The 13,195-nt window shown below is 39.5% G+C and overlaps 1 protein-coding gene across 1 annotated transcript in view; it reads left to right on the top strand.

The window, feature by feature from the left end:
* unc13ba (unc-13 homolog Ba (C. elegans)) overlaps positions 1-13,195 on the top strand; it is a gene marked incomplete at both ends in the record, with an annotated part of 217,013 nt that overhangs the window by 112,912 nt on the left and 90,906 nt on the right. The window contains 3 exons of the mRNA XM_079250679.1: positions 7,092-7,141; positions 7,239-7,314; positions 11,027-11,101. Coding sequence (XP_079106805.1) covers positions 7,092-7,141; positions 7,239-7,314; positions 11,027-11,101 — 201 coding nt within the window. The remainder of the gene's footprint in view (positions 1-7,091; positions 7,142-7,238; positions 7,315-11,026; positions 11,102-13,195) is intronic.

Below are 13,195 nucleotides of genomic sequence, written 5' to 3' on the forward strand. Positions count from 1 at the left end.
TGTTTTAGTTGTTGCTTTCAGTTCTTTCAGCCTGATTCCTTCCTGAATTCCTCTCAACGCCACTCGACGGCGTGAGCCTTGGCTGCTGTTGCCATGGCGAAAAGGCTACACGGCAGACACAAGTACTTATTTTATGTTCGTTTTAAAATCCATCTTAAACCTCCAAGCATCTAATTTAAGGTCTTACTGTTTTATTGTCTCACATGCAGAAACTTTTAGCATGTTTTATTTTTTATGTCTGGTCGGTTCTCACCACAGCAAACAGCCTACCGTCTCACACAGCTTTGTTTCCAGTTCAAGTTCTCATCACTAATGAAAGGTTTAAAACCCAGAACGGTTTCTTAAACTAAATAACTGGAAAATAACAGCTTGTTGCAGATGATTAGCAGAATAAAAGGAATGTTATCTGGGACTGCTTTGGTACATCTCTCTTTGGGATAAGATCACCCAGGAAGCAAAACCATCTGTAATCCCTTAAAAAGAGGATCTAACAGCTGAAGTTTTATTTGTGGCGGAAGAGTTTTTCCAGTTGAAGAGTCCTTTAAGAAAAAAAAAAGTGGTAGTTACGAAGTATTTCAGCGTCATGCGCATCTTAACAATCTGAATAGAAGTCAAGAGGTTTGGCTTGTAGTTCTTTCAGTATAGATTCATGTGTGTTAGTTATTTAGTTAATTTTTATTCCAAATAAAAGAAAACTATATACACACACACTTACATAAGTACACGTACAGACTAAGGAAAGAAAAGAATGATGATATTCATAATAATAATAATTAACATTACATCAGCAAATCATTATATAAGGAAGTTTAAAAAAAAAAAAGGAATGAGAATAAGTACATACTTTTTGGAATTCATATACACATACTTACAAATATACATATATAGGACCACATTAATATCAACCAACTTATAGTATCCCTTATGTTATCAGTGTTTCGCTTTGCAAAACAAGCAAGAGATGCAGCAGTTACGAAGGAAAGCCCCTTCTGTAATAGAAACAGAAATCTACAGCATTTTTGTACAAATAGCGAGATATGGTCCCAAACTAATACTATACTGGTGATGCTTGTAGATTTAATATGCATCAATACAAGTTTTTTAACATTCACTGAACAAATTAAAAAGTCGCTTTTGCACATAGTTCCTCAGTTTATGAATAGATACTTCAAATATTAGTTTTTAAAACATCATGTGGAAAATGTTTCTGACAGCGTTGATAAGGTAGAAATCAGGCAACATTATTCATTAGAGTCAGGGCCACAATCCTGCAGGTGTTTGTTGTTTCCCTGCTCCGACACGATTCAAACCAAATGGATCCAACAGCTTCTTGTCATGTTCTTCAGAATAACCCATTCATTTGAGAGACACGGCAAAAGAGTGCAGGATAGCTGCCCTCGGGGACTGAAGTGTGACATGTGTGCTTTAATATAAAGAAGGTTCAGAGGCAAAAACAGGAAATCCCAACAGAGAAAACAAAGAATGACGAGACAACTGAGGGGTATTTATACAAAAGGAGCAGGAGACAATCAGCAACAGAGAATCAGGCTGACTGGCGGGCGGGAAATGAATAAAACCAGAATAACGACACATACTAATGAAGTAAATAAAAACTTACAAGAACAAAAACAGGATCAAGTCTTCCAGATCATTACATCAGTAACGGTTCCAAATGCAAGTATAGTTCACCTTCGCTGTCGCGTTTACCAAAGGAAAAGCAAAGACCACCATGTGCATGAAGGGTTTCCATGAAAAGTCATAATACGTGACAATATAACTAAAACAAACAAGTCAATGTGGAGATTGATGAGTTTTTTTAATGTCAAACACAAGAACGATTGTTGATTTATGGCTCCTGGATTTAACGCCTCAGTCACTCTCATCCATGTGAGTTTTGCTTTGGCATTTACTTTGACTCTTATTTCATACTTAAGAGGGTTATTGATGAACTGGGGAATGAATGTGGTGATTTTTAAGGTATTAAGATAATATTTGGTCTCTTTAAACCCAGCAGTCTTGTCCTCATCATCCCTCTCTTTGCAATATTTTCTCACCACAGACTCTTCTTCTGTGAAATGATCAATACTGGTACGTTATCTTACAACCCTAAGAAACTGTTGTCAAATCCTCTGTCAACAATTTTCAAATGTGATCTAAATAAATATCAATCTCGTGCTAATGTTTTATCAATATAACATATTAATCTGATAGATTTAATAGTAAAAAATCTCATCGATTGATTTTATTAAGTGTGAAATGATGTATTCCCTGACTTAGATCTATCTTAGGCACACCAGTTTAAAAGTGAGTGTCTATATTACTTGGTGTCTGAGTGTAAGTATGTGTGAAAGATGGAAAATTGAAGGTGAATACTCTTGAGAGTCCACTTTAATCATCTGAAACTAAATTGCATTCAGTTGTTGTGCATGAGAAAGTTTAGAAGCAGTTATCATACCACAGATTTTAACATGAACGACCTGCACAGGAGTCTCAATATTTCTTAGTCATGTTCAATAAAAGAGGAACATGAGTTACAATAACATCATTTTTCCTGGTGAGTTTTCAGATAAGTGTGTTTTGGGAACATCTGGCGTATGTACACAAGCAATTAAATAAACTGGCTCATATTTGGTAAATAGATTCTTCATCATCATGTGGATGTTAAGCTCAGAAATGTCGCTGTTCTTATGAAAGGTTGATTCAACCTTTATGATTCAAGCCTCATGTATGTGGTGAGCTTCAACCGCTTTAATGTGCATGAAGTACAGTATGTGATGTGTTTTTAAGTGCAGAGAGAGGAAATGTCCGAATTAAAAAATAAATACAATTCCCCAAAAATCTTCTTAATTTCCTCAGGAATCAATAAGCTCAAGTGTTGACAACATAAACATTTTATTCTCTTTTTTCCTCCTTTAGTCATGGGCCAATGGCATTGAGCAGTCAGGCTGAATATGCTCCCCAAAGACTTCCTTTTTTTATTTGAACCATGAGATCACAACCTTTTTGAGTGTATGCCCCACTAACGATATGGGGAACTAGGTAAAGACGTTCCAGTCTCTTGAGAATATGTTCTCCAAGAACCGCTTCAATGGACAACATGGAGCAGGTGTTTCCCCTAAGGGAGGGGCAAAGTCAAAAGTTCATCCACCAAAAAAGAGGGCTCCAAATCCCAGAGTAGCACTGGTTATTCGTGGCAAAATACATCGGCTGCTGCAAGGGTCTGCGGACCACCATGTCCCAGAGTCCCACCTCTATTATGCGGGCATTGAAGAGGAGGAGGAGAGGGAGACACGTGAAAGTAGAAAGGAGCACAGAAGCATATATCCAAAGGTTAGTCCAAGGGCTGAAGCCTCTTCTCCAAAAGTTTCAAACATTAAGAGACACACAGTTGCATCTGGGCCTCCGTGTGTTGGAGAGGTGGAACTGAACCGAGAGGGGTGTATACGGATACCCTGCACTTTACAACATAAAAGCTGCAGATCCCCAGCAAATCTAAAACGAATATCCTTTGAAAGTGGACTCCGGGACAGTCCTGAACAGGTGCGACCAAGTCCACACTACACTCCAGTTGGTCCAGACATGAATGGGACTAAATTTGCATCAGCAACCCAAAGGGATTTCAGTTCACCTCATATTCGGCCAAAAAGACCATATTCTGCTGGTGACTGCGTGGACTTTAACTTCAACAGAACATTGCCAGATACACTTCTGGAGGAGGACGAAGATAAAGAGGAGGCCTCAAGTGCAATCATTGACCATATTCTAAAAGAGCTAAGGGGGATCAACAAAATCCAGGAAGAAATCTCTGACCTCAGGGATTACTTGACTTCAGTGCGAGGATCTGTTGAGGAGGTCTCATCCTGTGTAGACGCTGTTTTGTTAGAGATTGAGGGTATTCGCTCAAGCAACAAAGGCAGTTCAGGGACACATGCAGGCACTTGGTCAGGAATGGGGTGCAAAGACGAACAGTCACCACGAAGAAGACCTGCTAGTGCTTATGGTAGTTTAGGGAGTGCAGTACCAAAGTCAGATTCAAACTGCTTCTCTCCAAAATACAATGAGCGCCATAGCATCCATGGAGAATTCCTGCTACCAAGGGCAGGAGATGCTGCTCTTACACCAATTACCGGATTAGTTGATCATCAGGAAGTGGAGGAACCAGAAGATACCTCTGACCATAGCTCAGATATCCCAGAAGGGGCTATGGCAAGAAGCTTTGGCTATCTTGAACAGCAAGATGGCCAAGACTGTTTAAGCACTAGTTCTTTGTCCTCTGGTCATAGTTCTAAGTCTGAATCAGACTTAGAACGGCCATCGTCTAGTCATGGTAGAAAGCAGCAAAGGTCAAGGGATGGGGAGGAACACTGGACAAACACGGTGCCTCGACACCGTGTTGGCAGGGAAGCCATGTGGCATCGAGACACTGTCTACCTCAGGGACAGAAGTCTGGAGGGCCACAAAGGTGAAAGTACTCTTTGCTGTGAAGGAGCTGGAAGCTGGGATCAATACAGAGGTGCAGAAGGTTATTGTACAGCACTACAGGGCTCTGCGGAAAGCTCAGAACATCTTTCTGTTCACTCTGGAAAGCATTACAACTCGCCTGCCAGCACTTCTAGCCGGGAGAAGAGGCACTCGCGCATGAGACGGCCTCAAAGCGAGTCAAGGATTCATGATTCAACAAATATAAACCTTGGAAACTCTGCATTAGGGTATGAATGTGCCACTGATTTGTCCTATCCTCAAAGTTCTGGTTACCATTCAGTTGAGGGGCATGAAGGAGAAACAGAAGAATTTGACTTTGAGCAAACAAACGACCTGAGCTACGCATCAAACTGTGAAACTGAAACTTATTTAGCGTATGAGGAGTTTTCAGCAACAACTTGGACTGCGGGATCTTTAAGTACCACTGGAGATCACACTAATAGACCACTCACCCAAAAGACTGAAGCTAGAAGCCAAAGCTTAGGAAACAGACTCTCTCACGCTGGTGGCACTGATCTCCAAGCTGCAGGTTTCAATGTCAAACGCATCGGACGAGCTGTTCTCGACTTTAGCTCTGCTTTGCGGGGTGCATTGCGCAAACTTGAAACACCTGGACCTGTAAATCCTGATGAGGACACTGACTTTGACTTATCAATGCCTTCTGAACTACCTACAACGGACTTGCCTTCAAAGCCTTTATGGTACGAGGCCCACATCGACCAGACCTCTGGTGAAACTCACAGAGCTGCGCTTGACAGTGGTGGTGCTTTTGAGGGATTGTCCAAGAATGATGCTATCAACAAATCAATGATCTTTTCTGTGGCGCCAATATTTGACGAAACCACTGAAAGCCTTACAATAGAGTCTGCAGATGCTTGCCAATATCCTGTGTTATCAGATAAGATGCTCCCATGCCAGGAGGAGCTTGGAGTCTGGTCTGACACAGTCCTCAGTAGCACTGCTATACCTGATGGCCTAGCTGAGAAACCTGTGGAAGAACCTGCAGAATGTCCTGCAGATGTGAATGTAAAGTCTCAGCTTTCACAATGCACCACTGCAGAATCTTTGTCAGCGTCTATCTTAGTTGATGACTCTGCAGCACCAGAGGAACAGGGACAAACAGAGGTGCCACAACAACCCAACACAGATGCAGATGTGGCCTCAGAGGGCAAACCAGAGGGAGATGCAGCAGAACCGTCTACAGAGATAAGTCAGATGGACGAGCGCCAGCTGAAGTGTTTGAGGACCTTCCAGCAGATCCTGCGGGAGAAGAGAGAAAGCAGGCGCAACCTGGCCACCGTAACCATGTCCACCTTGTCTCAGGATGGCTTTCAACCAGGTAGTCTTTACATCATCAGGTGGTTTCATCTCAAGCATTTTGTCTTTGTTTATAAATCATTAAGAATCGCTGCAAAGTTTTGTTTTACATGAAAAGAGAAACACAATCTAAACTGTGCCTGTTCCTTTCAGTCTTATCAAAGTTTTTTGTAGTTGCAGAAACTCATTGATCTGTCACAGCTGCTTTATTATATGATCTGATAAAAAGCCAACCACTGGTATTCTCTTTGAGGCTTTTCATACAGTAGTTATGAATTGCCTTCCCACCAAAAGTTCCCTTGGGTGTTTACCCCGGCAAATGCTTTCTGATGAAAAAATCATTTTCTACCCCCTCGTGAGTAATGTATCATCTGCCACTCATGAGTCCCTTTCTCCTCTCCAAGGCATCAGTAGTATCCATTTGCAAATTGGAAAACATTAATTATCTCCATGGACAGTGAGCCTGGTATTAAAAAGGAAGCATAGGAGAAATATTAAGAGTCATTTTCATGATAAATTATACATAGTAATGAAACATTTATGACCTCAGACCCCATCTATCGGGAAAACCCAGTGGTGATGCTGCTTTTAAACCCAAGCACTGACAGCAGACTGAATAAAACACCTTGTGGCTTGTTATATCACATGATGATGAGACCAGGCCATGACCGTTTTGACTTTTTTGTCTTTTCTCTTCAACTGTTTTTCAGATGGAATTCAAGATGGCGATCAGGTTACCTCTTGCCTTTTAAAATAGCAAATATGAACTTTTTAAATAAAAAAAAAAATCTATTTTCTCTTTTATTTGGAGTTTTTTTCTGTTAGTGTTTCTTTTTCTTTAATTTTTCTTTTTATTGTGTTGATATTGATTGCTGTAAAATCCAAAACTAATGACATCGCTGAAGGTTTTATGACATGGGCGATATTGACAGAGCCATTACTTCTTTTGTGGTACTTTCTTGTACTATTGTTCAACAGAAAAACACAAAAAGGACTAAAAGGCCATTTGATGTGTTCACTGGGACCATGTGTGACTTTATAGGTGTTTATAAATCTATGTAAACGCCTCTCTAGTCACATGAAGAAAGATATACTGTATATATCCTCAGGCAGATTGAGTCATTGGCATTTAAAACGGAAACTCAACCAATCCAAGTAGCTCTGCTCTGTTATTTGTTTCTCACTTTATTCTTTATCTCCTTTGTGCATGTGCATGCTAAACCATCATGAAACCAGAAGAGATTTTCAGCCTCCTAAGACCTAAATGCTTGACCTTTGACACTCTCTTTCAGAGCCGAGATCAAGATGGTGACCCCAGCAAGCACCCATGGGCTAAGCCAGGGTCAGTGGAAACCTTTTGGTGTGTGGATGTGTGTCTGAAATTGAAAGAATATAGCTCAGTGGCTTTTTATTTTTAAGAGTTTTATTTTTGTGCACAGGGGAAATGCTCCATTTGGTATTGACAGCATGCCAGACCTCCGCAAAAGGAGGCCTATTCCGCTTGTTAGTGAGCTGGTGAGTACACGCCAATATGTGTAATATCTGGCATTTTCACCTTTGCTGATATTTGATTTTCCTCTGCTCCTTGAAATGAGTCTTGTCAAACCAAGTTTACATTAAGCCTTGTACCAAATTAGATATATTGGTGTTTGCTGAAGCATAAATTGGCTAAAAGGAAAGGCTAAAAAGTAGACATTTTCAGTTCATAACCTAAATTAACCATCAATCTTGTACTTAAAATACTCAATCCCAGTGTGTTTTCCTCTTTAACTGCTACGTTGTTAGTTGTAATCTCCCTAAACTCCAATTAGAGGTTAAAACAAATACAGGAAACTTCCAGCAGAGCTTTGCATGTCTGCAGGTGTCATGTTATTAGTCTGAACCACTAAGTTCCTGCTGTGTCTACTGGTTTATGCTGTAGCTGGTGATACAGATGTCACCTAGGCAACCATTTAAAAAGTGAGCGGTAATTAAAAATATCAATGTGTGTCATGCTCCACCCATTATTATCGGGGAACGTGGAAGTGATGGAACCCAAATGCAGGAACAGAGTAGCAGAAGGCCGACGAGATGCAGGAACAGCTTTTAATCCAAATGAAGAACACGGAAGCATCAGGAACTGACAAGCAGAGACACTGAACCAACACTGGAAAACAGAAACAAATGGGGATAAATTCAGGGAAAACAATGAGACACAGGTGTAAATGACAAGCTAAATGAACCCAGGTGAACTCATGAACGGGAAACAAAACTAGACAGAAATCACAACTACAAAATAAAACAGGAAACAAGAACAAAAGACACACAAAAAGTCCAAACCATGATCCTTTAGAGTTGGATTGGGAAGACTGGGAAGCAGACAGAATTCCAACAACATAGGACAGCTAGTAGGGTATATTCTGCTACTCTTTCCAGGTTTTATTTGGATGGATATGCAAACTGATATGTATTGTCCCACTGGGACTCATAAATGGAAACAGGACCCCCAATCTCCAAGGCATCTGGTTCTTTTGTGAACCAATTCAGTTCCTCCAAACCCCTAATGAGTGTTTTAAAACATCTAATAGTTTTGTGATGCCACATTTTGTTAGACTCATAGAATAAAATTACCTTACAACGTGGAACAACTTTGGTAGGATCTGACATGTTTCCACAGGTCGTTATGCCTTTTATGTATTTCCTCAGACAAAACCTGGGAAGAAAAATATCAATCCTGAATGGACCTACTTTTTAGGACCCTTCTGTTGAGGCCCCAGTCTTAACAACATCCAGCTAGCTTTCCATTTGTCAAAGGGGTTAGTTACCACTTCCTGTATGACTTAGCACGAAGAAAAAAGCAGCGACAGCTCCATATTTTAAATATATGGAGGATTTCTGTTGTTTGAAGCCAAATGCCAAGAAGAATCACAAACTGCTGGATGTCCACCATTCTCCTTCCTTTCTGTTCATCATTATTCAAGGAAGGCTTTCATGTTTCACTATTAAGTAGCTCAGTGGTTCTCAGACTTTTCCGGTCATGACGCATAACATACGTTGGTGTTCGCGACCCTCAACCCCATGCAAGGACTGATTCATTCTGTAATATTTCCCGATTGGTCATCTTCCACCCATCACTTAATATAAGGATAAAAAACTGTCAGAAGCGTAGCTAATAAGGAGCTTGCCTTTCGCACAAAGACTGCTGGGATAGGCTCCAGGTTCCTGCGACTCTTCATCAGACTAAGTGGTTAGAATGACTATGCAGCCGAGAAACAGAGTAAATACACCAAACAACCCTTGCAGAGAACCACCTGTGTGACAATTTAGGTGCTGAAAAGTTGTTTTGAAGGTTAAAACTGCTGATTCTCTCTGAGGAGAGAAAAATGAGGGAAGCTGTTTGTCTCTAACCTTTCCTTTCTTCTTGCTTTCTGTCTGCACCTGTTGCCTCCCCCCCCACCTTTGTCGGCCCTCAGGCTATGGTGAGTGAAACACAAGTGAGATTTAAGTGACTGTGCCTTAACGTTTGTCTGATAGGCTTTGTTATTGGAAAAAAAGCACATTTTGATGCGCTCAGTGTGATCTTTAGAGAAATTTATTATCACCATGCACAAGAAGAAACTATAAATCTGTTAATCTGTATTCATAGAAAAATATGGCTAAACATAAAATATTAATGTTCGTCTGTGAATAGAAATTGATTGATGACCAGACAATGAGAAGTTTTTCTGTGATTGGCTTCTTTGTTCTTTGATTAACTACCTGTGATTCATTCTAGATGCACTTTTTTTCTGAACGTTTACTGTGTAATATTCAATATTCATTGTCTGCACTGAGAAATTTAGCTTTTTACAAGAGAATTTAAGTAATTACATCAGATTGAAGGTTATACTTTTAGCATAAAGCTCTAATTTATATGAACTAATGCAGAATAAAGGAATTGCACAAGTCAGATGCAATAAGCAGAGACGTTAAGAGGCTCTAATGAAAATATATGGTTCCAACATAAACAGGCATAATGTCACAAACAAATTCTGCAAGTAAATTATCAGAAATTTTTAGAAGTATAACATGCAGTCATGTGACGTTGAATTTTAATGATTAATGTAAGAAAGCTTGTTTGGTTTTTATGTGAAACAGACACATGGGCAAGACCTTCATTAAGAAATGATTGTCTGATGATGCCATGTCTTATTCCGCACGCTTTCAGTTGTCAGAATGTAGGAAAATAAATGTCCAGACATTTCCTAGTGAGAGATTAGCCTCTTTATATGCACCTAATATGCTCAATTATATGTCTCGGTCAGAAAATCAGCCATTAAGAGCAAATTAATATGCAATTATGTTTAAAAAAAAAAAAAAAGCTCTGCTAGTTGAAGGAGCTTTCAAAGAGGTTGGATGCTCAAGAATTCAACTAAGAACCACTAATTCCCCCTTCATTAACATAAATAAGCATAAGCCCTGCTTACTCATTAGCACCAGAAATAGCATTGGCTGCACATCTAAAACATCTCTCTGAGATCAGAAGTAACTTTTAGATATCTATGTGGCTGGTTATAAACCTCGCAGATAGCATGCCCAGTCAGATAATTCATAATTCACTCAGCGACTTGTCAGTGGGACAGATAAGTGTCGACGTGTCAGATGGAGATCTGCAGACGTCAGTGGAAAATAGAAATGTGCCTGAAATGTTAAGATACGTACCTTTTCCTAACCAGAGCTCCGAAGTTTTCATTTAACATCTCAGCTTTTTTTGACAGTGTGATGTTTTAATTCTTCACACATTTCAGATATCATCCAGATGTCAGAACAAAATGTGGATTTCTTTTTCTGATCTGTAACAACAATTTAAACCGAATCAACAAAGCTGCACCGTGGTTCATTAATAATGTCTGTAATCAGTTTAATTTAGTGATAAGAGACAGCGTGTAGCGTGCGGTTGCTGAAAAATAAAGCTTTTTGGGATTAGTAGTAATATTCTGATCACTAGCCAAATAGATTAAACAACAGCTGTGTGTTTTTGGAAGGAAATGTTCAAAAACAAAAAGATTACAAATATGTATAAAGTTGATAAAGCTGAAAATCCCACAAAGAATTGATCCCTGTTATTTTATTTTATTTCATTTTATTTTATTTTATTTTTATTTTTTTTTCAGTTTAAAGTTGCTTTGTTTTCCTTTTTCTTTTGACCCGAATTGTTTGATTTTGCATTGCTGTGAATCACTGATTCCTCTGCTTTCATTGTTTCTAGTCTATGATCCAGTCCAGGAAAGCTGGGCTCGCCCACACACTGGCCACACGGACTTCCCTGAAAGATGAAGAGCTTGTGAGTAGCATATGTGGCATGCACACCAACCATAATCCTTTTTCTTATGCAGATTCCCACTCTGACACTGACCGCTGGGATTCCACATATTTTGTTTTATTTTTTATTTTCTGCTGCCATGATGGGTTGGGAGGCTCTTTTAGCTGAGCCTGCAGAAGACAGATTCAGCAGCTGCATATTCAGAAACAGCAAGTTTTGTATTCGTGATTATTATAGATTCCTTTTCTGCATTGTGATCTGCCAAGTCATGATGATAATTACACTATATATCAGAAGAAACATGAATAATTCAGGTGCGTAAAGTAGGTCACTGAATGTAGCTGACAATACTTTAATGCAGTGAAGAACAGGGCCGCTATAAGGCTTAAAAGGTTCAATTTCATTTACAATTATTAAGGACTATACACACTGGGACAAATGCAAATAAACAACACAATATTGCAAATAATTTGGAGGTTAAATGTTGAGATTTTTTCTATGCGCATCAACTGTGATGCGACATAGTGAATAAATTATGAAGATTCTAAATTAAACTTGCAAAGTGGCAAAAACATTTAGCATAAGATGGTGATGATACTGTGCCGTTGCTGCAAAAGAAAATAAAAAAAGCATAAATTGGGCTCTTCTTGTTCTGGAAAAGTGAGGAGAACTTGTGTAGTTTAAATTGAAGCTGGACCACGGCCGCTCCAGAATGGACTTAAGGATGTCAACGGGACAGTTTGAGAATCTGGTTCAGCAGCTAGGTCCTAACTTTTAGAAGCTGTTTCAGCAGCTAGCTCCTAGCTTTTAGAAACAGCTTCAGCAGCTAGCTCCTAGCTTTTAGAAACGGCTTCAGCAGCTTGCTCCTAGCTTTTAGAAACGGCTTCAGCAGCTAGCTCCTAGCTTTTAGAAACAGCTTCAGCAGCTAGCTCCTAGCTTTTAGAAACGGCTTCAGCAGCTAGCTCCTAGCTTTTAGAAACGGCTTCAGCAGCTTGCTCCTAGCTTTTAGAAACGGCTTCAGCAGCTAGCTCCTAGGTTTTAGAAACTGCTACAGTAGCTAGCTCCTAGCTTTTAGAAAATGCTTTAGCAGCTAGCTCCTAGCTTTTAGAAACGGCTTCAGCAGCTAGCTCCTAGCTTTTAGAAACTGCTACAGTAGCTAGCTCCTAGCTTTTAGAAAATGCTTTAGCAGCTAGCTCCTAGGTTTTAGAGGCTGAGAAAAATAAGAAAATAAGATAATGGGCCACAATGATACAAAGTTTAAATAAAGTAGCAGTGACAGAGTCAAACTTGCATAGCTTGCGTCCAGCTCTAGTGATTCTGCAAACATGCCTTCTCTGATTGGTTAATTGTGTATCTGTCAGGTGCAAATGGTGAGAAAAATCAACTTCACTTTGAAAACATAAAACTTGCTAATGTGAACGTTACCATTACTAGACCAAGATTGGGCAATTCCAGTCCTAGAGCGCTGCAGTCCTGCACGTCAATGGGTAATTAGAGTTCAGAGTTTGACTTTAGATTGCTCTGAGATTCCTCAGAAATGTTGGGACAGTGAAACTACCAAGAGTTTGAGAACCAGAGTCGCACACCCCTGGACTAAACATTGATTCAACACTGATTTGTTTCTTTTTATTAAGGTCTGTAACACTGAGAAATTTGATTTTTAGAAAATTTTTGTGTGTGGAGGTCTGACTTCCCCTAAATGAAGGTTTTCTAACCTGTTTGTCCGATCTGTAAATGAATAAGATAAAAGTCAAGATTCAATCAGAACGGTTAAATGTATCAGACAGAGGAGTCCAAACCCTCAGAGATCCCTGAAAGCACCACATTTAGTTTGAGGTAATTAGTTTGTGGTAATGTGACATTTAAATAAAATAAAAAGAGTAACTCCTGCATTTGTATTTAACCTTGTTTCCAGAGGAGCCCACCCTAAATTATGATTTTAATTTTTGTTTTAGCATATTTACTCTTAAGATATTTACTCTCCACACAACGCTGGCTTGCAGTTAATTTTGACCCTGACTTTTCTGTTTGCTTTGGTTAATGTTACTCATCAGCCATTTTATTAAATACGTAAGGGATAATGCCTGACGAGGTGTCCATTATCAGAAATTAATG

The sequence above is a fragment of the Telmatherina bonti genome, assembly GCF_933228915.1.
Source record: "Telmatherina bonti genome assembly, chromosome: 13".
Lineage (NCBI taxonomy): Eukaryota > Metazoa > Chordata > Actinopteri > Atheriniformes > Telmatherinidae > Telmatherina > Telmatherina bonti.